General features: G+C 38.4%; 1 protein-coding gene across 1 annotated transcript in view; it reads right to left on the bottom strand.

The window, feature by feature from the left end:
- Positions 1-26,511, bottom strand: part of spg (dedicator of cytokinesis spg) — a 783,360-nt gene that overhangs the window by 162,386 nt on the left and 594,463 nt on the right. The window contains exons 15-20 of the mRNA XM_067136588.2: positions 23,648-23,838; positions 23,454-23,554; positions 17,489-17,732; positions 3,204-3,393; positions 1,470-1,615; positions 1,292-1,396 (exon numbers count right to left, since the gene is read on the bottom strand). Coding sequence (XP_066992689.2) covers positions 1,292-1,396; positions 1,470-1,615; positions 3,204-3,393; positions 17,489-17,732; positions 23,454-23,554; positions 23,648-23,838 — 977 coding nt within the window. The remainder of the gene's footprint in view (positions 1-1,291; positions 1,397-1,469; positions 1,616-3,203; positions 3,394-17,488; positions 17,733-23,453; positions 23,555-23,647; positions 23,839-26,511) is intronic.

Below are 26,511 nucleotides of genomic sequence, written 5' to 3'. Positions count from 1 at the left end.
TCTCAGCCCGATCACCATACCCCTCGTAAAGTCGTCTGTCTGCTGGAAATGCCTCCGTTGACGGCGGCCTGGCATTCTTAGCTATACACGTGTCCTGTGGCACATGACAACACGTTCTACCATGACTGTCGGCTGAGAAATCACGGTACGAAGTGGGCCATTCGCCAACGCCGTGTCCCATTTATCGTTCGCTACGTGCGCAGCACAGCGGCGCATTTCACATCATGAGCATACCTCAGTGACGTCAGTCTACCCTGCAATTGGCATAAAGTTCTGACCACTCCTTCTTGGTGTTGCATTTGCTCTGTCAGTCTGTGTATAAAGACGAGATTAATTTTCATAACCTCACTTCGACGGACTTTCGCGAGTGATTTCGTATTACCCCAACACAGGCTGACTATATTCTTGAAATGATCGATCATTTATTGAAACATGCAACAAAAAGAAGTCAATTCCTTTCCGGAAAAGAACAAATTCTTATATACATTGGTTAGTAAATGTTGCCCAGCTACACGGTGTAGCACCAATGCATGGGACATCAAAATCAATTATTTGCAGAACTGTTACCAAAGTCCCGACTTTATAGTAAATGCAATATTTCCTAACAGTACGTTGACCTGATAATACACATAACATAGCGACAGGATTTCTAATGAAGGGTGAATTTCCTTCTATGTGTGGATGCGTTGACGGTACTCTCGTTGACATTGGATGTGCGTCATCATTTAAGAGGTTATCTTTAAAGTTGTCAAAAAGGATGTCACGTTTCTCCTTGACAACTTCCAACACAGCCAGCTTCTTGTAATACTAACCTTTCTTTCCCATGATAAAAACTTAAATGGTACCACAATTATACCGTCAAGTTCGCTGCGAAAAGTAAAGTATTAAAATCATAGCGTATTAGGCCTATACAGTTTGCTTATGGAATCCTCATTCGCAAAGACTTTTCACTTTGCGAAGAAATTGAAAAATACAACCTAGATCATGGTGGAACAGAAAGACTTTGCACTTTGCAAGAATTGAAAAGTGAAAAAGTGCAAAGTTGAAAAGTTGCAAAGTTTGTTTGTAGAACAGGCCCCTGGTCTTTTAGCATAGGTTCTTTTTAATTCTCATTTTTATGAATAATTTTGAAAATGATATACAATATCTCCAAAACCTATGTTAATAACAATTAAACTTCAGTAATACAAAAATGGAAACATTTGGACCAACATTTTTTTTTTTTTTTAAATGTTAAAGTAAAAGGTTAAATTAAGACTTACAGTAAAATACTTTTATTTTGACAACTTACCAATACAGCTGCAGATCGATCTATGATGATAAGGACTGTCTGTATAAGCATGTCAAGAGTGCTAAGACATACAATCTCCACATCATGGTGCAGGCAGTTGTTCACCTACATGACAGAACAGTATTAGAACAACAAACCAAGAGAATAACACATATCTAAAAATATGTATGGTAGGTACCTTGCCCTGTTCTTGTGCTCTCTTCTCCTTGAATAGGAAACTCAAAATTTCACCCAAAATTTCCGTGCACAAGCGTAACTCATCACGATGAGCAAGATGCAACCGAAGATGCTTGCAGCTTGCCTGGAGCAACAGATTTCGAGATTCTGAAATCATTATTGAAGGGAATTACAAACTTTCAGTAAACCTGAAATACAGAAATATTCTTATGGCACATTTGTACAGAGGAATATTAAGCCATTGCTTAAGCAGACCTAGATGTCAACACAGAAATATGTAACTTTATTCAGTTGCCTATACATTCAAAAACATTCCTTTCATTAATATTTTGTTACTCTATAATATGACTTCTGACTTTCAAATGTAACTGGAGAGACTTCAAACATATACAAGTCATATAGTTGGTAAAGCCGCCTTTATGGCTCCACTGATGTTGAAACACAAGCAGCTGCCAACAACAAAGTGCAACTGTATTCCACTAATATTGGAGGATCTGCAGCAGCAGCAGCAGCTCCACAATAAGGACGTCATCAATGAAGATTGTTGTTGGCTGATACTCATATCCAAGTATTCATATTTCTCCTGCGATTCTTCCAATACTTGAATTCAGGGATGTGGATGCCTTTGATGGCTCAAGAGACCAATCCTGGCATGAAAAATACTATATAGTGAAATCACTACAGGCAGGAGACCCCATGGTGCACTTCTGAAGCATTATACAGATCAGATTAAGAAGACCTCTGGGAGCACTGACATTAACCCAAGTAGTTGACATATCATTGCAAAAGACCGCACTTGCTGGCCCACAACTACTGTAGCTGCTGTTGCACATTTTGAGTGTGAACATCATATAGAGGAAGCAGAGAAAAACGTCAGAGGCATAAACAACGCCAGACTCAACCACGACTTCCACGCTTCATATGGATCATAAAATGTATATATTAAAATGAGCAAAGAAGGTCATTTTTAACAGAAAGGTGTCCTGGGATACACACAGCAGGTCATAACATGCATGAGAGAGCAAACCAAGAATATGTTTCCTTGCAGGGGTGTATTAGCTTGCTTGTGAAGCACTAAAATGCTTTTCACTGTCAATACCAATTTATTCAACATATGTGAGCAACATATGATAAATTACAGATACATTATGCATTCCAAAACAACTTTAGGGAGAGTGTTCCTATAGGATCATCGATGCTTCATCTTAAAAAAAGACATTTCATCAAACAATAGTAGAATAACGTAATATATTAATGTTTCTTTCAATTTCCTCCTTAAATAACCTTAAATTTGTTTAGTTTGATTAACAGGGATGGGATGAATGAAGCCCCCAAATTGTGGCGAGGATATGAATTGTGCTGGCTGTCGAGGCCTGTCGCACTCCTCTGGGGCAATGATTAATGACTGACAGATGAAATGAAATGATAGTGGAGAGTGTTGCTGGAAGTAAAAATGACAGGGAAAACCAGAGTACCTGGAGAAAAACCTGTTCTGCCTCCACTTCGTCCAGCACAAATCTCACATGGAGTGACTGGGATTTGAACCACGGTATCCAGCAGTGAGGGGCCCTTCCTGAGCCATGGAGGCTCTTTTGATTATAAACTACTATATTATCTAAATATCCCAGGCTATTAAAAATCTTTCGAGCAGTAGTGTATATCTCTGCTGTTTGTTCCTCATACTTAATATGTATATGTTTTTATATTAAATTATTCATAATGCAATAGCTAATACCATCATCTGAGAATAGAGAGCTGGTAACCATGTTGCGTATGGCCGTGAGCTTCGCCTGTGTCAACTGTGGAGGGAGGTCCCGAGCTGGCAGGCTCTCAAGCATAGCAGTAGCTAACTTCGTAACTTCCAGAACAGGCAGTACTTGCAGAAGCTGCTCATATACAGCACTTATACTGTGCAACAATGCAACCTACAAAACCAAACAATTAACACTGGATTACAATTTAAAGTAATACTGTGAGGAAACAAAATAACGTTATCAAGGATACTTATTGCCCAAGGTACTAATTGCTTGTCAGTATTATTTTAGAAAAACTCATTTAATATAAGAGTTGTTCAAATTAAACATTAAGAGTTGTTCAAATGAAACATAAAGATAGCTGGCAACAATGCAAATAACTGATGGGACAGCCAAGAGGACTGCTTCATGGTTTGATGTTTGTAGTAACAGCTTAGAAATTGGTTAGCCTGAGACATGTATCTGCTAAGTAGAAGAAGAAACATTGAAGCAAAATTTGTGTTTAATGGTTATGTCCAAACTAATACACGATTCAGTTCTTCTTCTTTTTTCTTTTAAAAAGGAAGCCATACTTTCCCGTGTCAACTCAGTTAAATGTAACTTAAAAGCTCTTCAGTCGTCTGTCAAACACAAAGGTTAAATATAAATATTATACTATAACACACCTGTAAAAAAAATTAAACAAGGGATATATATAACATATATTTTTATCTTTTTTTTTGACAAGTGCGTTGTAGTATAATATTTATATTTAATCTGTGTGTTCAACAGACTGGAGAGCTTTTAAATGACATTGATTCAGTTCTTGTGCAAAGAAGGTTCTTTGACGAGGAAGACTTTGCTCAGTTCCAAAGTAACCCACAACTACATGCTGCCAATGAAATAATGGACAGTTGGCACTGTTTTTGCTAGAGTCTCACGGATCACCTCCCTTATCCAAGATCTCTCCTCTTGGTCTGCTGAAGACAGCCCTGAGGAGTAAGCATTTCATCAACAATCAAGTCATTCCTGATGCTGTCTTTCATTGTGAAGGGAACAGTGAAACTTGTTGAGCACTAGGACAAGTACCTGAATGGTGGGGGTCATACGTGTAGGCTTCCTCAAACTGTCATAAGTATGCTGTCTTTGTGATACAGTGTATGCTGCCCAATAAATAAAGAATAAGTTTCTAGACACCAATCTATGTTTCAGTTGAACAATCCTTACACATACTGAGGGCCAAATGATCTTTAACATCAAATAAATCAGTACAAAGGCATTAGGTAACACTGTTTATGTGCTGCAAAGACCACACACACTCACTCACACGTTTCTCTCAATTAGAGTACATAACTGAATGACGCTTTGTCATAAATGAGATTTTGTGGCTCATGTTGGTTCAAAAAGTGGAAAGAAAAAGTTTTTTAAGAATACAAATATAACCGGAAAGATTCATTATTATTAGCTAGCTTAATTTAGCATAAAAGGGACTTTTAAACAAAGAAATTCAACACAGTGCTGAAATACATAAAGATCTAAAATAGCATAATTATTAGTCTCACATTCTGTTCATTTAGGCAATAATAATGTCTTACATACTAGATTTCTAAATTTATAACTGTGAGGTTCTTCAGTCTGTTGAAACTAATTCAGTATAACAAATTTAAAAACTACCTGAAAAAGAAAACATTTATTAACTCATTATACCTGAAAAAGACACCATTCATTAAAAACAGAATGGCATGTTCTGTTCCTGAAAGGACATCATCAGATTCTAGCAAATCATACTTTTAATTATTCTTTTAAATATGAATGTTCTTAAGAAATGTAAAAACATGTATGCTTAAATTATGTTCATAACCTTCTAACAGATGAATGTTAGAACTTACCTCTTAACAAAGTGCTCCAGCATTGGTGTGAGCCCAGCTGGCTAGTTTGTCCATAATTTTCCGTTACTGGCATGTCATATTCTGGTGATATTATTATTATTATTATTATTATTATTATTATTATTATTATTATTATTATTATTATTATTATTATTATTATTATTATTATTATTATTATTATCATCATCATCATCATCATCATCATCATCATCATCATCATCATCATCATCATCATCATCATCATCATCATCATATAATTTACCTTTATAATGGTTTAGGATTTATTTAATGAGTATTAGTGACTTATCAAATTATATAATTAATAGAGTTTCAATTGTTGTGCTTTAATGATATGTGATTTACTTTAGTTAATTAAAGAGTGGATAATCTTTTACATGTAGGCGATCATTGAGGATATTCTGGTTGGCTTTCTACTTGATGTGTATTTCGATTGCCTCCTTTATATATTTATTTTCTATATTTTCAGTGTGTAATATTTTAAGATCCGTGCTGGTTTCTTTGAAGTGGTAGGCATTGTCACATGTGCATTCACAGAAGTCTGAGTGTCTGCTGTGTCTTCGTACGTGGTATGAAAATTATGTTTTGTTTGGCCGATATATGTTGCGCTAGAATTTGGTTCTTGGCATTTGAGTTCATATATTTCTGATTTGGAAAAATGGTCCTTTTAGATTGCATTTACTAATTTGTTTTTGTAATGTGTTTTTATTTTATTTTACATTTTAGTGCTTCATGGTGTGAGTTTCTGTAGTCACGTCCTAGTTCGTGACCATGCATGGGCAACGGCTGAGTGGTCTAGTAAGTGGTCCTGAGAGTTGGGATACCAGTTGCTATGGAATAGGAATGGGCATCTCGGATATATTCTGAGTCATGGACCTCCTTGTGCTCAGATAGCAAGGACTATACAATCCAACGGTAGTCCCTAACCTGTTAAAGAAGACACAATGTGTAATTCGAGTAGCATCCTGCTTCACAGAATTTTCACTGAGGTGCTCAGAATGTTTTAAGCAAGCCTTGGACCTATGGGAGTAACGGAGGCGAGGGACTCCTTGGAAACAACTTGGCGACTGAAATGGAATTTGATGGGGAGCTATTAATAATAATGGGGCTTATGGAAGAAAGAAAGTAGAAATAGCTCTGTCAACAAAGTGGATACTTCAGAATGTGTTAGAAATTAATGATATTTGGGGAGGTCATGAGGAGATAGGAGATTATAAAATATTATTAACGGGTGTTAAAAAAAGGAAAGGCAAAGTGTATGGTACGACTTCTCATAGGGAATACTATTGCATACAACATAGTTTCTGTTAGGCACATAAATGAACAAATAATGTGGGTAGATTTAGCAGTTGGAGGAATTAGGACAAGAATTGTCTCAGTGCATTCACCATATGAAGATGCAGATGAGGACGAAGCTGATAAGTTTTACGAACCACTGAGTGATATCATAGTCAGGGTCAACAGCTAGGTTAGGATAGTGCTAATGGGCAATTTCAATGCAAGAGTTGTAAATAGAAGTGAAGGATACAAAAAGGTGATGGGTAAATGTGGAGAAGATATGGAAGCTAATAGGAATGGGATTAGCAGTTATGATACATTCTTCAAGTATAAGGCTATTCATCACTACAAAAGGGAGGATATGGATACTACATCCATAACAGACTATATCATAACCACAGCCCGGATTTTTATGATCTAAAAATGTTTAAAAAATGATCTATAAAATGACTGCAAATATCCCATAAAATGACCCGAAAACTTTAAAAAATTACCTAACTGGGCGACTGCCTTAAATGCAGATCAGTATTGATTGACTGACTGATTGATTAAAAATTTGAATGAAACTGACATAAATTTCATCACACGAAAAATGCAAACAGACTATGTCTTTGTATGTTGAAATGATTTTAATAGGTACCTAATAGAATTTAATTATTATTTGACAAATATGAATTATTTGACAAATATGAATTATTTGCACACAAATATGGGTTATTATTTCAGTCTATTGTTTGGCACTCCAAGTTCTGTGTTCTTTTCTTCAAGGAAAATAACACTTCATGGTATGTGGAACTTTAAGGCTGCAGTACTCGAATTCTTTATCAGATTAAAGGTAATAAGAAAAAGGTGCACTTAAAATACATGACAGGCTTCCAGGCTTACCTCACACCATGTTACAGTAGATGACTGTGACTATTCGTAGATTCTCACAGGAAAAAGAACGACGACTGTCGACCAGCACGTTTTTGTACTTTGAAAAGCTCCTTTCAACATCTACGGATGCTATTGGAACATACTTTAAGTGCACTAAATCACTGGCTGTAAGTTCTTCTTCAATGCCAATAATGGTGAAGTCTTCACCCACCAAAATCCGAGAGATGGAGCACAAAACATTAAAACCCGAGTTCTTGTCAAGAATATGTTTCAGTTTGTCTGACAATGCCACACCAGAATCGCCATGAATGCATTTTAATTCGTCTGTGGATGTTCAGAATAAATTGATCATTTTTTCTCTCCTGAAGACGTGTAATAATTGACAACAAGGAACTGAAATTTGCTTTGATGCATGGTAGTTTTCTCTCCATTTGCGTCCCCAAAAACAATTCTTGAGCAATCTGAATGGCCTTGGCATCTTGTAAGTCGAAAGAAACTATCACAAGCTTCACTGTCTGAAAGTGGTGAATGAATGAAAACCTACAACCCGTTTTCCAGTCAATGACCGGGTCAGGGATGGAATGAATGAAGCCCCCACTTGCGATGAGGCTAGGAATTGTGCCAGCTGCCGAGGCCTGTCGCACTCCTCTGGAGCAATGATTAATGACTGGCAGATGAAATGAAATGATAGTGAAGAGTGTTACTGGAATGAAAGATAACAGGGAAAACCGGAGTGCCCGGAGAAAAACCTGTCCCGCCTCCGCTTTGTCCAGCACAAATTTCACGTGGAGTGACCGGGATTTGAACCACGGTATCCAGCGGTGAGAGGCCGGCGCGCTGCCGCCTGAGCCATGGAGGCCTGTCTGAAAGGGGTCACAATCGTAAATACAGACATCGATCCATGTACCCCACCGTGTGATGTAAGGCTGCGGTGGTAATGGAATGTCGGGTGCTTGGAAGCTGAAAAATTCCCTGCATGATGGAGCCTTAGTAAATACCTTCTTACTTATGGACACAAGCTTGCCAACTTCAGTGAAATTTGATCTGACTTCTTCAGCCACTCTGCGAAAAGCATGAGCTAGGTAGGTTACACGTACCATTTTTTTTAGCAAAATGCTTTGATTGCATTGGCAGCTTTAACTATGTAAGGTGCTGCATCAGTCACAAAGAGCAGAACATTATCATACCTTACACCCTCAGGCCATAGTAGCCCATTGATTTATCGAAGAGGCAACATATTGTAGAATGGTTCACAGATTGCAAAACTTTGGTTGTGAGCAAAAATATTTTTCCAGGCCTATATACTTCTAATGTACCCACGATAACATTGGCAATGTAACGGCCCTCTACATCACTGGTTTCATCGATTGAAACGAATATTTTGTTTCCGCAGACTTCTTCTCTGATATTCTTTATTGTGTCATCATAGCATTGGGATACATAGTTCTTTCTCAGAGTAGACTCATCCGGAACTACACGGCCTGTATACCTTTCTAAGAAATCTCTCAGTTTAATAATGTTCAATTTCCAGAGTCTTTACAATACACAGAGGAAGTACCGCAATCGGAGGATGACTTTGAGAGTAACAGTTGAGAAACTTTTCGTTTGCTACTATTTTGGACTCCACGTATGTTCTTCTCTCAACCGATATACTGCTGAACGGTAAATCTCCTAACTCCTGCCACTTACACTTCACATATTTTGCAGAAAAGAATTTCACCACCGGTGGTAAAAATATCCTCGCTGAATTCCAAAATTATTTGTTTGAAATGAAAAGCCATAGATGGCTTTAACTTCGGTATTTTAAATATACTCGAAAAACAATCGCGACCGATAACACAAATCCACTTAGCACACGTACGGTTGCACTGAGGTACTTAATCAGACTAGCGTTACTGGGCCTACTGTTGTCTGTCTTCCTACTCCCTCGATTTCAACACTGCTTCCAGATTAGCTGCAAGCGCAGGTGTGTCTCCTGGTGGAAAGTGGATATTCCAAGAAATAAAGGCTGAACAAAGTTGTGAAGATTCTCATGACTTTATATTCATCCTCACTTTCAGTTCCGTTAATATCCAGTACCATACGCAAAAAATTGCATCATAAACCATTAAGAATGTGAGAAAAAGACTCAAAACTTATAAAACATTTTAATAAATTCCATAAAATGACATAATAATGACGCAAAAAGCAAGCAAATGACCTAAAAATAAAATACAGAGAAAAATGACAAAAAAATAACTTAATAAATATGCATTTCTATAATATGGAGGTCATGGACAGGATTCAATCAATCAATCAATCAATCAATCAATCAATCAATCAATCAATCAATCAATACTGATCTGCATTTAGGGCAGTCGCGGAGGTGGCAGATTCCCTATCTGTCGCTTTCCTAGACTTTTCCGAAATGATTTAAAGAAATTGGAAATTTATTGAACATCTCCCTTGGTAAGTTATTCCAATCCCTAACTCCCCTTCCTATAAATGAATATTTGCCCCAGTTTGTCCTCTTGAATTCCAACTTTATCTTCATATCGTGATCTTTCCTACTTTTATAAACGCCATTCAAACTTATTCGTCTACTAATGTCATTCCACGCCATCTCTCCGCTGACAGCTCGGAACATACCACTTAATTGAAATAATAACATTAAGTTATTTATTAGACCACCTAATCAATACAAAATCGTCTTGGATGATTCACATAAATTTGTTAGCTAAAATCATCCAAGACGATTTTGAATTGATTAGGTGGTCTAATAAATAACTTAATGTTATTATTTCAATCAAATATCATCAATACAGACCAAAAATGATATTTATTACATGTAATAACATACCACTTAGTCGAGCAGCTCTTCTTCTTTCTCTCAATTCTTCCCAACCCAAACATTGCAACATTTTTGTAACGCTACTCTTTTGTCGGAAATCACCCAGAACAAATCGAGCTGCTTTTCTTTGGATTTTTTCCAGTTCTTGAATCAGGTAATCCTGGTGAGGGTCCCATACACTGGAACCATACTCTAGTTGGGGTCTTACCAGAGACTTATATGCACTCTCCTTTACATCCTTACTACAACCCCTAAACACCCTCATAACCATGTGTAGAGATCGGTACCCTTTATTTACAATCCCATTTATGGGATTACCCCAGTGAAGATCTTTCCTTATATTAACACCTAGATACTTACAATGATCCCCAAAAGGAACTTTCACCCCATCAACGCAGTAATTAAAACTGAGAGGACTTTTCCTATTTGTGAAACTCACAACCTGACTTTTAGCCCCGTTTATCAACATACCATTGCCTGCTGTCCATCTCACAACATTTTCGAGGTCACGTTGCAGTTGCTCACAATCTTGTAACTTATTTATCACTCTATAGAGAATAACATCATCCGGAAAAAGCCTTACCTCCGATTCCACTCCTTTACTCATATCATTTATATATATAAGAAAACATAAAGGTCCGATAACACTGCCCTGAGGAACTCCCCTCTCAATGATTACAGGGTCAGACAAAGCTTCACCTATTCTAACTCTCTGAGATCTATTTTCTAGAAATATAGCAACCCATTCAGTCACTCTTTTGTCTAGTCCAATTGCACTCATTTTTGCCAGTAGTCTCCCATGATCCACCCTATCAAATGCTTTAGACATGTCAATCGCGATACAGTCCATTTGACCTCCAGAATCCAAGATATCTGCTATATCTTGCTGGAATCCTACAAGTTGAGCTTCAGTGGAATAACCTTTCCTAAAACCGAATTGCCTTCTATCGAACCAGTTATTAATTTCACAAACATGTCTAATATAATCAGAAAGAATGCCTTCCCAAAGCTTACATACAATGCATGTCAAACTTACTGGCCTGTAATTTTCAGCTTTATGTCTATCACCCTTTCCTTTATACACAGGGGCTACTATAGCAACTCTCCATTCATCTGGTATAGCTCCTTCAACCAAACAATAATAAAATAAGTATTTGAGATATGGTACTACATTCCAACCCATTGTCTTTAGTATATCCCCAGAAATCTGATCAATTCCAGCCGCTTTTCTAGTTTTCAACTTTTGTATCTTATTGTAAATTTTATTGTTATCATATGTAAATTTTATTACTTCTTTGGCCTTAGTCTCTTCCTCTATCTCGACATTATCCTTGTAACCAACAATCTTTACATACTGCTGACTGAATACTTCTGCCTTTTGAAGATCCTCACATACACACTCCCCTTGTTCATTAATTATTCCTGGAATGTCCTTCTTGGAACCTGTTTCTGCCTTAAAATACCTATACATACCCTTCCATTTTTCACTAAAATTTGTATGACTGCCAATTATGCTTGCCATCATATTATCCTTAGCTGCCTTCTTTGCTAGATTCAATTTTCTAGTAAGTTCCTTCAATTTCTCCTTACTTCCACAGCCATTTCTAACTCTATTTCTTTCCAGTCTGCACCTCCTTCTTAGTCTCTTTATTTCTCTATTATAATAAGGTGGGTCTTTACCATTCCTTACCACCCTTAAAGGTACAAACCTGTTTTCGCATTCCTCAACAATTTCTTTAAACCCATCCCAGAGTCTGTTTACATTTTTATTTACCGTTTTCCACCGATCATAGTTACTTTTTAGAAACTGCCTCATACCTGCTTTATCAGCCATATGGTACTGCCTAACAGTCCTACTTTTAAGACCTTCCTTTCTATCGCATTTATTTTTAACTACCACAAAAACAGCTTCATGATCACTAATATCAGCTATTACTTCAGTTTCCCTATAGAGCTCATCTGGTTTTATCAGCACCACATCCAGGATATTTTTCCCTCTGGTTGGTTCCATCACTTTCTGAATCAGCTGTCCTTCCCATATTAACTTATTTGCCATTTGTTGGTCATGCTTCCTGTCGTTCGCATTTCCTTCCCAATTTACATCTGGCAAATTCAGATCTCCCGCTACAATCACATTTCTTTCCATGTCGTTTCCCACACAGCTGACTATCCTATCAAATAATTCCGAATCCGCATCAGTGCTACCCTTTCCCGATCTGTACACTCCAAATATATCAAGTTGCCTATTATCTTTAGAAATGAGCCTTACACCTAGAATTTCATGTGTCTCATCTTTGTATATAAGTTAGCAATGTCTGTGGTGAACCATTTATAAAGGTCCGATAACACTGCCCTGAGGAACTCCCCTCTCAACGATTACAGGGTCAGACAAAGCTTCACCTACTCTAACTCTCTGAGATCTATTTTCTAGAAATATAGCAACCCATTCAGTCACTCTTTTGTCTAGTCCAATTGCACTCATTTTTGCCAGTAGTCTCCCATGATCCACCCTATCAAATGCTTTAGACATGTCAATCGCGATACAGTCCATTTGACCTCCAGAATCCAAGATATCTGCTATATCTTGCTGGAATCCTACAAGGTGACATGTCATCAGAATCTGGGCCCTGATCATAACTGACTTGGAATTCTAGAAATCCATCGGGAATGTGCAGGTATTCCGGGAATTTTTTGATGATACAGACCACTATATGAGCTGTAGTGAACTAGGTATCTCTAGCCCCAGGATAGAGAAAGTGAAATCTGTCTGCAGATAAATACAGGACGAGGAAATTAGATGGAAGTACATGGATATGATTAGTGAAAAGTTTCAAAAATAGACATTATACAGGTTCAGGATGTAGAAAAGAAGGGGTGGTATACAAGGATGCTCTAGTAGAAATAGAAGGGAAAGCCTACAAACAACTGTGTGTAAAGATGGGGCAAAAAGTTAAGATCTTGGTGGAATAATGAAGTGAGGGCAGCTTACAAACGTGAAAGAAGGCATACCAGAAATGGTTTCATCCAAAGACTGATGCAGACAGGGAATTGTACATAGATGAAAGAAACAGAGCAAAACAAATAACGGCTGAATCCAAGGAGAAGTCATGGAAAGATTTCCATAATAATCTGGAAAGGCTAGGTCAAGAATCAGGGAAGCCTTTCTGGACAGTAATCAAGAATCTTAGGGAGGGGAAAAGGAAATGACTAGGTAGTGTTTTGGGTAAATAAAGTGAACTCATAACAGATCCCAGGGAATGACTGGACAGGTAGAAGGAATATCTTGAAAATCTTTTAAACATATAGGAAATCTCTCTGGTGATGTCACAAACAATCGGGCTCATGGGGAGGAGGACAATGATGTTGGTGAAATAAGCAGAAATTTCACTATCTATAAACATGGGAACAGGAAGAACTGCAACAGCTATCAAAGGATTTCGCTGATCAGTATACCAGGCAAGGTGTTCACTGGCATTTTGGAAGGGAGGGTGAGATCAGTAGTTGAGAGTGAGTTGGATGAAAACCAGTGTGGTTTCAGACCACAGAGGGGCTGTCAGGATCGGATAAGAAAGCAGAATTATCTAGAATCACAACTAGTATATATAAGAAGAGTGTTGAGAAAATTGCAGTTAGCAAGTAGTTAAAGGAGAGTTATGGAGTTGTGTTGTTGATACTGCTGGGGCAAATCAGTCATGGTTTACTGTATGAGAGGAGAAGTTAAGTAGAGTGATATGTTAATGTGTTGCTACTGTTATACTGAAACTGTGATGATGGGTCATTCATTAACTGCTGTGTGTTTTGTAATGTGATCAGTTCAGTGAGCAAGTTCAGACAGTCAGTTGATGAGATCGTAAAAAGATCCTAACCAGCAGACACCAGAGACAAATGTCACACCTTGTCAATGAAAATTGGTTTCAAACCTGAGAGGAATTGCTGCTGTCAGTAAATGAAGGTCCATCCCAACCAGTTTACAAATGAGCATTGTACATGCAATGAACATTTTAAGTCGGGTACCTCATACGAGTCCATTGCTCACAGTGGCACATAAAGTTGAACCTCTTCGATGGGCCAAATAAAGATCATGGAGGTATGTAATGTGGTCCGATGAGTTGCAATTTTGCCTGTTTTCAAGTGACTGATGGCTCAATGAGGTGTTTAACCCACAGTGTGTGGAGAGTAGAGTTCAGGCCAAAGGTGATTCGCTGATATTTAGTGAGTCTTTTTCAAATTATGACTTGGGCCCATTCATTCAGGTCACCATTAACATGAACCAGGATGTTTATTTCAACATTTATGATGGCTAGGTGTTGTTGGGCATCCCCATTTTCCACATGACAATAGCTGTGCTCACAGGGATGCATGAATACATGACTGATTTAATGAACACACCGACACCCTGTCACTCCTCAACTGGCCCGCTAAATCCCCTGATCTTAATCCCACAGAAAATGTGTGGGACTATTTGGAACAACGGGTGAAATGCGGACATCAACATCCCCGCAATTTGATCTCAGCATCAGTAAGCGAGTACAACTAGATTGGCATACTTGCAGAACTTGTGAGCTCCCTTCCTTGCCAAATCAAGGCAGTTATAAAACTAGAGGTGATCTTACACGAGTATCAGAACGATATCTCCACGTGGTGACTAACCTAATTAATAAACAAATAATGATCGACCTTAATTCCTTGGTAGTTGTCAGTGGGGTGGGGGAAGACCTTTCCTGCCCCCACAAATGATCCTAGGGGGTGCAGAGTTCCATTTCCCCTTACCCCTCAAATGCTCCTCCTAGATGTTAAGTCCCCTTAAGACGTGGAGTTCGGTAGTCTTTGGAGGCGCGAGTCGAGAATTACAGTGTAACATGATTTTAAAAGAAAGTTCCAAGTCTGGTTCTCTCAGATCTGCTGCAGGATGGGTTGAGCTGCACTGATAGGGTTGTACCAGGAGAGTCCGGTGAGCTCTCACTAATGAGTTTGGGAAGAGAATGAAGGTACTTCCCTTGAAACGTTGAGTTGATGGGTGACTCGAGTTGACTGACAGCTATGACAGCAACCTGGATTCCCTGGAGTTTATGTAGAAGTAATCAGTGAAATTAACATGAAATGAAATGAAATGTCGTATGGCTTTTAGTGCCGGGATATCCCAGGACGGGTTCAGCTCGCCAGTTGCAGGGCTTTCTATTTGACGCCCGTAAGCGACCTACGTGTCGTGATGAGGATGAAATGATGATGAAGACAACACATTTACCCAGCCCCTGTGCCGTAGGAATTAACCAATTAAGGTTAAAATCCCCGACCCGGCCGGGATTCGAACCCAGGACCCTCTAAACTGAAGGCCAGTACGCTGACCGTTCAGCCAACGAGTTGGACAGTGAAATTAACATGTTATCCATGTACAGTCAAAAGAGGTGTAGAACTGCGAGTTATAGGAAAATATAATATAAGTTTTGTAAGTGTGAGTTAATTCAATGTGGTCAGAAGTGAAGGTATCCAAGCAAGCCATGTTCAAGCCCATTTATTTACAAATGGTAGTAACTTTCTGATATGTGGGTCTCACAATCATAAACCATGTTGTAAAATCAATAGAGGATTCATTTCGAACAGTGTACAAAGAAAGGTGCGTAATGAGATGTAAGAACGGCCATTGAAGTTGCAGAAGTTCATTCACCCACTCTGCCTGAAGGAGAAATATTCTGAAGATAATTCAGCAGAACAGTTTGATTCAAATGAACAAAGGTACAGGTAACTATTCCTTGCAATCATAGATAACAATGTTAATTGTTTGGCTCCCCATTTTAACAGATCATCTTACAAATTCTTACTTCAATTTGACCAGCTTCTATTTGGAAGTGATGCAAACAACAGATCATCTTACAAATTCTTACTTCAATTTGAGCAGCTTCTACTTGGAAGTGATGCAAACAACAGATCATCTTACAAATTCTTACTTCAATCTGAGCAGCTTCTACTTGGAAGTGATGCAAACAAAGATAAAATTTTACAATTCCATGAAAATGATGTAGACTCTGAGTAGCTGCTGAATGAATGAAAAATATTTTATAACTTAGAGGACATTACCAATCATTGCAAGAAAGTAGTTAAGGATTTGCTCTAGGAAGTGTTCAAGTTTCTGAAAATAGTGATGCCAACTCCCGTGACAACTTCAACAGCTGAAAGGTTTTTCTCAGGCCTTAAAAGCCTTAAGACTTATTTCTGTACAACTATAGGACAGCAGAGATTATATTCAATGAGTCTTCTGCTTAAAGGCCTACACAAGGAGGCTGCTAAGGCGCTAAATCTGAAGAAGTTAACAGGTCACTTTATATCAACAAATGAGATTAGAAAGAGGGCATTTCTTTAGAGAACTACATTTCCCAATGGAGACTGTTCAGGCAGTACATCTGGTGATAGAGCTTTTCACATTTTTTATCTCGAAATGAACATTATACAGTAATATCATATTTATACAGAAAATGTATTTTACTCGTGATTATTTTTCAAAATACTTATGGTATTTATGAGTAAATTTCTATTTTTCTGTTTATTTGTCAATATTATTGAAAAAACTCATGCCTTTGCTGGCGGGACCTGGTGTTTACAGTGCACTAAGTTTTCTGGTATGGGCTAGAGCAATTTTGTTACTTTCATTGATCTGTCTCTGTCTTATCCTTGGCTTTGACAAAATTAAAGTGACTGAGGTATGAGCGATGCTAGTAATGCCATTTCTTACGCAGCCAGTCCCTGCTATGAATGATGTGAAAATATTGATCATAGGGTCGGTTGGTGCATGCATTTCAGTGGGCTTGGCAGACTGACATGTAATAGCAACTTCTGGCTCGGTGAGGAAAGCAACGGGAAACTACCTCACTCCTCATTTCCCTAGTACGCCTCTTCAGTGATGCCTAGGCCATCTATGACAGCTCATGGCGGAACTGTTGAGGATCCAACCAGCCTTCGGGCTGATGACTTAACATACATACATACATTGAAAACTCCATACCTACATAAGATTTGTTCAAAAAATGTATTTGAAAAACAAGCTCTATTATTGTTCTGTTTGTTTCTGAATAGGAAATGTTTGCATTAATAGTTGTTCATATCTCTCTCTCTCTCTCTCTCTAATTACCCAAAGTAGTTCCTCTAAAATGGAGTAAAGTCAGACAATAAAGGATAAATAAAATTTTTCATTTATATATTTATGTTGTTTCATTGGTGTAAAACAAGTCTATGCATGATGTTTTCATGAAAACATTTTTTTCCCCTCCATTTCTCCAAATTTACCACTCTCTCATATGACCCATTCAATTATGATATAGAGATATAAACACTCAAACGACTATGAGGACTACCAATGCCAACAAAAAAGCACAAATTTATATTTTATAAAACTTTCTCTTACCTGTGTTGGAAGGATGACATCATATGAAGTTGCTAGCATTTTGTGTAATGCACTGAATACATTGTAGAGATCTCGCTTAAAACTGTCTTCGTATTGACCTCCTGTGGCTCGAGCAAACAACAAGCGTGACTGTATGATGAATTTGAAGATATATTCGAGTGAACGAAAGCATTTTTGGATGGGCTCCTGCTTTTCCGTCGAGCTTACCCAGTCGGCACAATGCTGCACGCTGCTCAGTAGACCCCTGGCACAAACAGACAAACATGTTGATAACACAGGTTGAAACTGTTGAGAAAGAAGGAGAAAAGTCTTGTTCATTCAAGAGGTAAATAAATACCGAACAGTTTTTAAATTTTTTATTCATGGTTGTCCTTATCTCCCCTCTCTGTTGCTCCCTTTTCTGTAGGACAATAAGACACAGACATAGATCACGACAAAACAACAACCCAAGCATATTCTATTTATAAGCAACTACTGCAAAACTCATGCTATACTAGGATGTAACTTCATTTAATGATGAATGCTATGACAAATACTTTATGGCAAATACTTTACAGATTTAAGTTCTCTCCTCCCGCACAACAGAAAATCTGAAGCTATGATGTTACATAACATGCACTCAAACATAAACTCAACTTTGGCAGGTGGGTGCCTCCGCAATACAACTGAGGTATAACTAATAAATACCCAACATGCTACATCTACAAGTTAAACGACATCCACTGTGATCACCTTCAAGATGATGACAACTCCCAAAATTAGCATGGTATTGTATTCAGAATTAATATACCACACATGTTGGCGCAAAAATTGACTGTGGTCACGAGTAGGTGCACTAACACATATCTTGTGCCCATCCGGATAAAAAAAGAAATATCACTTTCCTACTCAAATAATGGAAAGGGAACATATCTTGCACTGGGTTTGGAAATCAGGGGAGTAGCCCAGGGGGGTTACTGGGGTTTAGAAACCCCCACAGAATTAAAAAAGAAAAACAGAAACTGACAATAATAAAATAAATAAACATTCAGAGATATAAATATAGAACCAAGAGATCTGTAATTCACTTGTATCAGTGTCCTTATAATGACAAGTCATGCATGCACCTTCATTATGTTCTACCATCATTTAACTATTAAAAAACCATCAGCCAATCCTGGCTATGCAACTGTTGGAAACCACTCTCTCTTCCTTCCTCCCTCTAAGAAGGTTCAAATGAGGGATGAAACAGTACTAAAGGAAGAGATTCTGTTATTGTGTTAATCCTTTACGCCAGTAGTTGTCATAAGACCTGTGACTGTAGGGGTTCTGGTGCCAGGTATCAGGCCTATTGTATTATGTTAACAGATCTATCCGTGTGTAATATACTGTAGTTAAATATTTACAATATCCACGGATAACTATTCGTGGATGTGGATAAGCATTCACGGATGCAGATGAAAGAAGTGTGGATGCGGATAACATTTTGAATGCTCACGCAGGACTCTACCTATGTCGTACTCTTTCATGAACTCTATAAAAGATTTTCTGTTGTCTTTCAGGGTTAGGATGTTGACCATCCCAATTCGGATATATTGTGATACTGATAACTAGGGGCGGATTTCTATGACCTAAAAATGTATGAAATATGTATGCATTTAAGACCTAAAAACATAAAAATATGACCTATAAAATTCTAAATATGACTTAATGAATAGCATCTACGTTACACAGAAACACTTTTATTACGATTGCTACAGGATGCAGAGTTTAAAAGTTTTAATTCTTCAAAATCTTTAACCCAAAATCAACTAAAATGATGAATATTTCATGAACTCGTTAAGGTTACACTGCATACTTCTAGGCAAGGATGGACTCTGTGGAAGACATAAACACTACAGTTACTTTCACTGTTCAATATTCAATCAGTTTTAATTTAGACACAAAACATATGTTATTTGAATGAAACATTCATACCTCTCCATTATCAAAATTGTTGTAATTTATGACCACATGCGTCTTAAGATTGTTGAATGAGAATCCCCTCCTGTTGTCGCTGAGTATCGTCTTCTAGTGAGAAAAACTTCTTTAGACATCACACGATGTAACGGAAGCGTACTTGAATAGAGTTAAATCACTTGGAGAAAATTCCTGGAAATCTGCAGATGAAGGGTTTCCACAAAGAATGTCACTTATTCCACGCAGGTACACAAGTCCGCTATTTTTTTCCAGTACACTTTCTAATTTTCTACACACCCTGGATGCTATTGTTCCTTTCGGATGCTTTAATTCCTGTTCAATGCACTTTACAACATCCAGTGCATCGCTTAGTTCTGCACCTGAAACTTCCAGTTGCGTGATTGCTCCAGATAAAGAATTAAAATTGGACTTTATGTAAGCCAGGTCTGCTTTTAATGTAGTGCTTGAAAATAAATCTTGAGTGGTTTTTATGGAGGACGATTCTGCAGGATCAAAAGACTTCACGATCTTCTCTACGACATCTAAGTTGTTGCAGTAGTACACTGCGGCATCAAGCCAAGTTCCCCATCACGTTATAACTGGCTGGGGAGGTAAGTGCAGCGAAGGTGCTTCTCCTTGAAATTTCTGAACGCGAAGTGGAGCTTTAACAAACACTTTCTTACAGTTCAATATTAATTTATCAACTTCAGGGTAGCTACTTCTAACTTCTTCAGCTGCCATATGCAAGGCATGTGCAAGACATGACACATGTATCAATTTTCGGGTATAGCATTTTAAGTCTCTTGGCTGCCTTCACCATATATGGAGCAGCGTCAGTTACAAATAGAAAAATGTGCTCTCTCTCTCTTTGCCCCGTTTGACCACAAGAGATTCATTGAATTGTCGAAGAGAACTGCAAAGGTGGAATGGTTTGTCTTCTCTAGCACTTCACATGTCAGGAGGAACGTATCTCCAGGCCGGTCTTCCTTCAGCATGCCAACGATCACATTTACTACACATCTTCCATCCACATCTGTGGTCTCGTCTATTGAAACCCATATCTTACGGTCTCCCACGCCACGCCTTATTATATCCAATATCTCTTCATAACAAGGGGTCAGATAGTCCTTCCTGAGGTAGATTCGTTGGGAACAGGATGCTTTGTATATTTTTCAAGAAACTGTCTGAAGCTTCGGCTGTTAAGTTTTTTAAAAGGAATATTAGACGAAACCAACATCTTGCAGAGATCTTGTGAAAATTGTGAACACTGTGAAATTGACGTCAGGGTTTCGAATAGCAGACGTTGCCTATTTTCGAGTGCAGAATATCTAGTTACACAATTCTTATGTTTTACAGTATTAACAGTGTTATTGCACAGAGAAGCGTTTTTCAGCAGTAACTTTTACCTCACACAATTTATAGAATAATATCACTCCATCCATACTGAATATGTTTTCACCGAACTCGCGAACAAAACTTCGCGCAACTTCCCAAAAATTGAGACTTTCATTTTAGGCATATTGAAAGGAATTGAATGACTGAAGCTCCCTAATGACCAAGGTCATTCAGTTTGTTGAAGGTTGAAGAGGGAAGGGCAAAGGAGAGAGAGAAGAACAATGACAAATACGAGTAACTGCAGAATTACCTCTGTTTCCGTGTAAATAATAGCCCGGTTTCCAGGAATTGACCCAGCTAGCAAACAATAGCTTCTACCAGTTAGAAACATTCCATACACTACTTTAGAATGGTTCTTCAGTAGTATATTCGAGTCTAACCTGAAAAATAATTTCTAGAGCTTATTCTGATTTTTATAAAATGAAATTCAAATGAAAACGACCAAAATATGCCATTATAATGATATTCTGTTCAAAATATGCCATAAAACTTAAGAAAGCCTAAATATGCATTTATATGCCCAGTAAAACCTGTTTAATTTTGATTATCATGCTTGGAAACATGTTGAAAATACAAGACCATAAGATATAGTGTTATTGGAAAAAATATGACTGGTCATAGAAATCTGCCCCCTACTGATCACCCTCTTGTCATAGCTTCCCCAGTACCTGAAGAACTGTGCATCACCAGCAGGGGATGCCCTAGCATTGTTTGAGGCCGCAACATATTTGCACTCATTTTTTAGGCTGTTATTACGATGGATTCACCAATCCCAAAGGCATTTTAGAGCTGCTCCCAACAGGTGAGGAGGCCGCTTTTAAAATGGAGTACAGACACCTTCTGCAGCTGCCCCTAACCTGGGGACAGATGCTGCTTGATGAGTTCCAGTGTCATTTCCTGTATTGAGGGGACCATCACCCCACTTAAGAGAACTCATCCGTCCAAAACTGACCCTGGGCGTAGAGTCACTGGCTGTACAGTCTAATCTATTACTGTAATGGACTGGACTGGCCAGACAAAGATGAGGGATTACTATCGGTTTCTAATTAGGAAGACTGATGAAACACCATTCAAGCGAAAAGTATCTTATTTTTCTTAAGGAAATTAGTATTAAACTTTTCAAAATGATATTGAATTAAACGTTGGTGCTGTTACTGGTCTCACATTTGCATATTGCATTACCAGGGAAATATTAATGATAACAGTATTTAAATATTTTATTTTTAAGGTCCACCTTTTCAATACACCTTTTCAATACAAACTGTACAATGTTTTACAATACATTTACGTTCAGGGACTAGTTTTGACCTAACTGTAGGTCATCAATGAATAGACACAAAGGTCTTAAAAACTGTATGCGCAACTCATAGAATTGAAGTTAAGACTGGTTACATAAAATAAAATTCCATTGAAAGTTCAAGCAATTTAAGACACAGTGCAGTGTCAATGACATAAAAAATGAAATATACATACCATGTAAGAAATTATGGTAAGGTTCAAGAGATGTGCTGCACTATGTTAAAACGTTGCTCTTTGATAGAAATTTTAAAAAATCCGGTGCATGATTTCTTGTCGCTTAGTGGCTTTCTCTATCTTTGATCATAGGATTGGTTGGAGAGCGGGTGCTTCAATTCACAGGGGCCTTGCAGTGAAACTGCTTGTTCCTGATTATCCTTGAAAAGATTAGTGCATCATCATCATCATCATCATCATTTTCCAGCTCCCCTTTCCTGGGTCTGGTGTACAAGCGGTCATCACTTCTTCCTGCCGAAGTATAGTTTCTGTTCCTCTATCTCCTCCCACTAGACATTCCTCTTGCTGACCTCTGATTTCACTGTGTCTATCCATCGATATCGTGGCCTCCGTACTGGCCTCTTCCCTTTCACTTCTCGGTCAAAGTAATTGTTTGCAGTTCTGATTCTGTCCTCTCTCATAACATGTCCAAACGTCCAGCTCTATGGCTAAATGGTTAGCGTGCTGGCCTTTGGTCACAGGTCCCGGGTTCGATTCCCGGTAAGATCAGGAATTTTAACCATAATTGGTTAATTCCCCTGGTACGGGGACTGGGTGTATGTGTCATCTACTTCATCATTTCATCCTCATCATGACGTGCAGGTCGCCTACCGGCATAAAATCAAAAGACCTGCACCAGGCCTCCCTGGAGGCCACACGCCATTATTATTTTATACATGTCCAAACCATTGTAGTGTGCGTCTTCTTAAAAGCTCAGTAATAGGTATTTTGATGCCAGCCTGAATTTTAATTATTATCAAAATATATTCACCTCCCATGTAGATACAAATGCTGTGGATACTTACAACAAACATTATAATATTACTGTTTCCGAGGAAAGTGTACCTGTAAGGAACTTATACAATACCATGTGCTCATTCTTTTTTTGAGTGGCTGTACAATGATGAACAGTAATTTTGGAATGCAAGATAGAACTTTACCCACCAGACAAGCCTCCTAGTTAGCTACAAATAACATATTTTACCACAATCAATTCAACCTGTACTGTGTTATAAAAACGAAAGGAACTTACATTAATATATACTAACAAAAACTTATAAAACTGTTAGAGTGAACTTGTACAGTAAATATTTTTATAAGTTCATTGAACTATACTCACTTGTACACAAGTGCAGCAGCAAAATGACCCTTGATATAAGCATCCATAACTGGTTTAAAATGCTCAAACTTGCTGTCATCCATGAGACTAAAGATGCTCACCTACAAAATTTAAAAAAAGACAGTTTCAAGCTAAGCAAGTTTCAATAACCAACTCTGTAACATTTCCTGACTTGTTAGTTTGAAGTAAGTTACCAGAGCATGAAAGACAAGGCCCGAGTGTGTAGTAGAGTTGCCATCCTCAGTGGAGAACATGGAGAATAGGGCATCTAGAACATCTTGAAGGAACTTCACCAATTCCTCGCCATCAAGTCTCAGCACACGACCCAGCGCTTCCTGAATCATCTCAGGATGCTCTTTCCATTGCAGCAATGACAGTAGATCAACTAAAATATCCAATATTATGCAAGTTTAATACATAACTTTCAATATAGAGTTTCACAAACAAAAACAAAAGAATCAATATTGCATTTTAATTTCAATTAAGTTCCAATTATGAGTAATGGAAAGGGACTGAGTTATGCAGCCTTTAACCGTCCAGCCCTACAAATTATTTTCCCCAATCTTTGTTGTAACATTAACACATAAATAAAACACACACACTGTTGTATATTAGTTTAATCACAAACATTTTTATGATATTAGAGCTTAAGTAGTAATTTAAAAAAATTTGAAGATAGACTAAAGCATATTGAGCCTTACTGGCAGTAAGTGACTTGTCAAGTTGGATGAACATTGAGCAAAGCTAAGTTAATATATATTTCAGAAGTGAGTTGAAAAGGTAAATGATCTTGGGAATTAAACCTAGATTCTACCAGGTTTCAGTTTTTCCCAGAACAGTCATCAATAAAATACGAGGGCAGATCAGAAAATTAGTTGCACTTCCCAGTTATGACCATTTATTACACCACCTATAGCAACACGACTATAACGACATACACTGTAACGACACTTTTCCACTAGTTTCCAAGAGACTCCAAACATTTCTGCGAACTCACAACTAACTTGTCGATGCTGGATGCAAAGAAATTTCCTCCAACGTTCTGCAACCACTGGGAGACAGCGGCCTTCACCTCCTCATCGGTCTGGAAACGTCGACCACCGAGCTCCGTTTTGAGCTTACCGAACAGATGAAAGTCACGTGGCGCTAGGTCGGGACTGTAGGGTGGATGTTGCCAGACCTCCCACTTGAAACGCTGCAGCAGTTCTCTCGTTTGGCGGGCCTTGTGAGGTGTTGCGTTATCGTGCAACAAAATCACACCGGCGCTCAACTTCCCACGGCGCTTCTCTTTAATCGCTTTACGCAACCGGTGCAACGTTTGACAATACGACGCCGCATTGATCGTCCTTCCTTTCAGCTATTCCACGTGCAGCAAACCCTCCATGTCAAAGAACACTGTCGCCATAACTTTACCGGCTGAATGTTGAACCTTGGCCTTCTTTCGTTGTGGTGATGAGGGGTGCACCCATTCCATTGATGTTCGCTTCATTTCGGGGGTGAAGTGGTGGACCCACGTTTCGTCGCCTGTGAAGATTCGCCGCAGAAACCCGTTGCTGTCTGTGGCATAGCATTGCAAAAATGCCAGGGAGGATTGGAAACGTCCCTTGTGCTCATCGGTGAGAAGACGTGGGACCCATCTTTGACATATCTTACGATATCCAAGGTCCTCGTGAACATTGGCGAACACACTACCATACGACATGTTGAGCTGCTTCGCGATTTCTCTCAGTTTAATGCGCCGGTTCTGTCTAATAATCGCATTCACACTGTTGACCTTTGCACGGGTCCTGGACGTTGCGGGCCTGCCTTCGCAATGGTTGTCCGTGATATCCGTGCACCCGGCTTCGAATTGCTGACACCACTTTACGATACCTTGCCGGGAAATGGCCCACTCCACATACACAGCACTAATTTCACGATGAATGTCCGTGCAATTCTTCCTTTTGGCCCATAGGAATCGGATTGTCGCACGCACGTCATATTTGGAGTGAACGTCCAGTTGACGAGTCATTGCATTTGGCCGCTATTCACACAATACTAGACGAGACACCACAGCGACCTGCCTAACAGACGTGTGGGCAGTGTCTGTCCCTTTTGCCGCTGTGCCCACGTTTGCGACACACAGCGTGCTGCTGCGGCGTGTTAGTGCAACTAACCTTTTGATCCACCTACGTATTGATTCCAGCTTAGAATTTCTGTAGTTTTTAAGCACACACATAAAGTGCTTTACAATCTCCATCTTCTAGAGCAAATGTCTAATGCTAATAAAATAGAATATCAAATCAGAGGAGAATGGGATTGGCATCATTGTGAGGTATTTAGTCTTGTCAATGGTATGTCCATGTGATAAGCAATCTTGAGCATCATGCTTCGCCACTTCATAGCTTCACAGTTCAGCATTCTCAAGGAATGATTTCATGAAAGTCTTTCTTGAATTTTTTCAAGGATACTTGTCTGCTATTTTAGAATCTTTTCAGTCAACAAACTGTCGTACTGAAGCTTATGGCCTATCTATACGAGCTGACACTTCCTAATCTGACTCAGCAACTGCCTCCTCTATTGTACATTATCTAACACCTCAACTCAACGTAATTATCCTTCTTATCTAATTTAATTTCTGAGTGACCTACTTTTTTATTATGTCATTCTTCTAGTATCAAAATAATTTGGCTAGGGAAAGGACAGATGTATGTTTTGCCTTACTCTTCAAGTTATTAAGAATAAATTTAAAATTATGGGAAAACACCAAAATCAACTGTTCTTGATCATTCATACAATTTCTCTCCTCTACTTATTGTCTATCTTGTCATGTGCTGCAATATTATGACATGATCACATGATAACTATTCCAAATGCTTTAAACTTAATCACATTTTCAGTACAGCACAATACCATGGCAAAGTTTTCAATATGGACAAAAAACATAAAATGGAGAGAGAGATTATTCTACTTTTTAAGTAATGTGTACTTGTACAAGAACATATTCTACAGTACATATCTACACAGTTTTTTTTTTTATAGATTTACTACAGGATAGTGCAGATATGATGGAAATAGG

The sequence above is a fragment of the Anabrus simplex genome, chromosome 1 (assembly GCF_040414725.1).
Source record: "Anabrus simplex isolate iqAnaSimp1 chromosome 1, ASM4041472v1, whole genome shotgun sequence".
Classification (NCBI taxonomy): Eukaryota; Metazoa; Arthropoda; class Insecta; order Orthoptera; family Tettigoniidae; genus Anabrus; species Anabrus simplex.
This window is presented reverse-complemented; position numbering and strand designations above follow the sequence as displayed.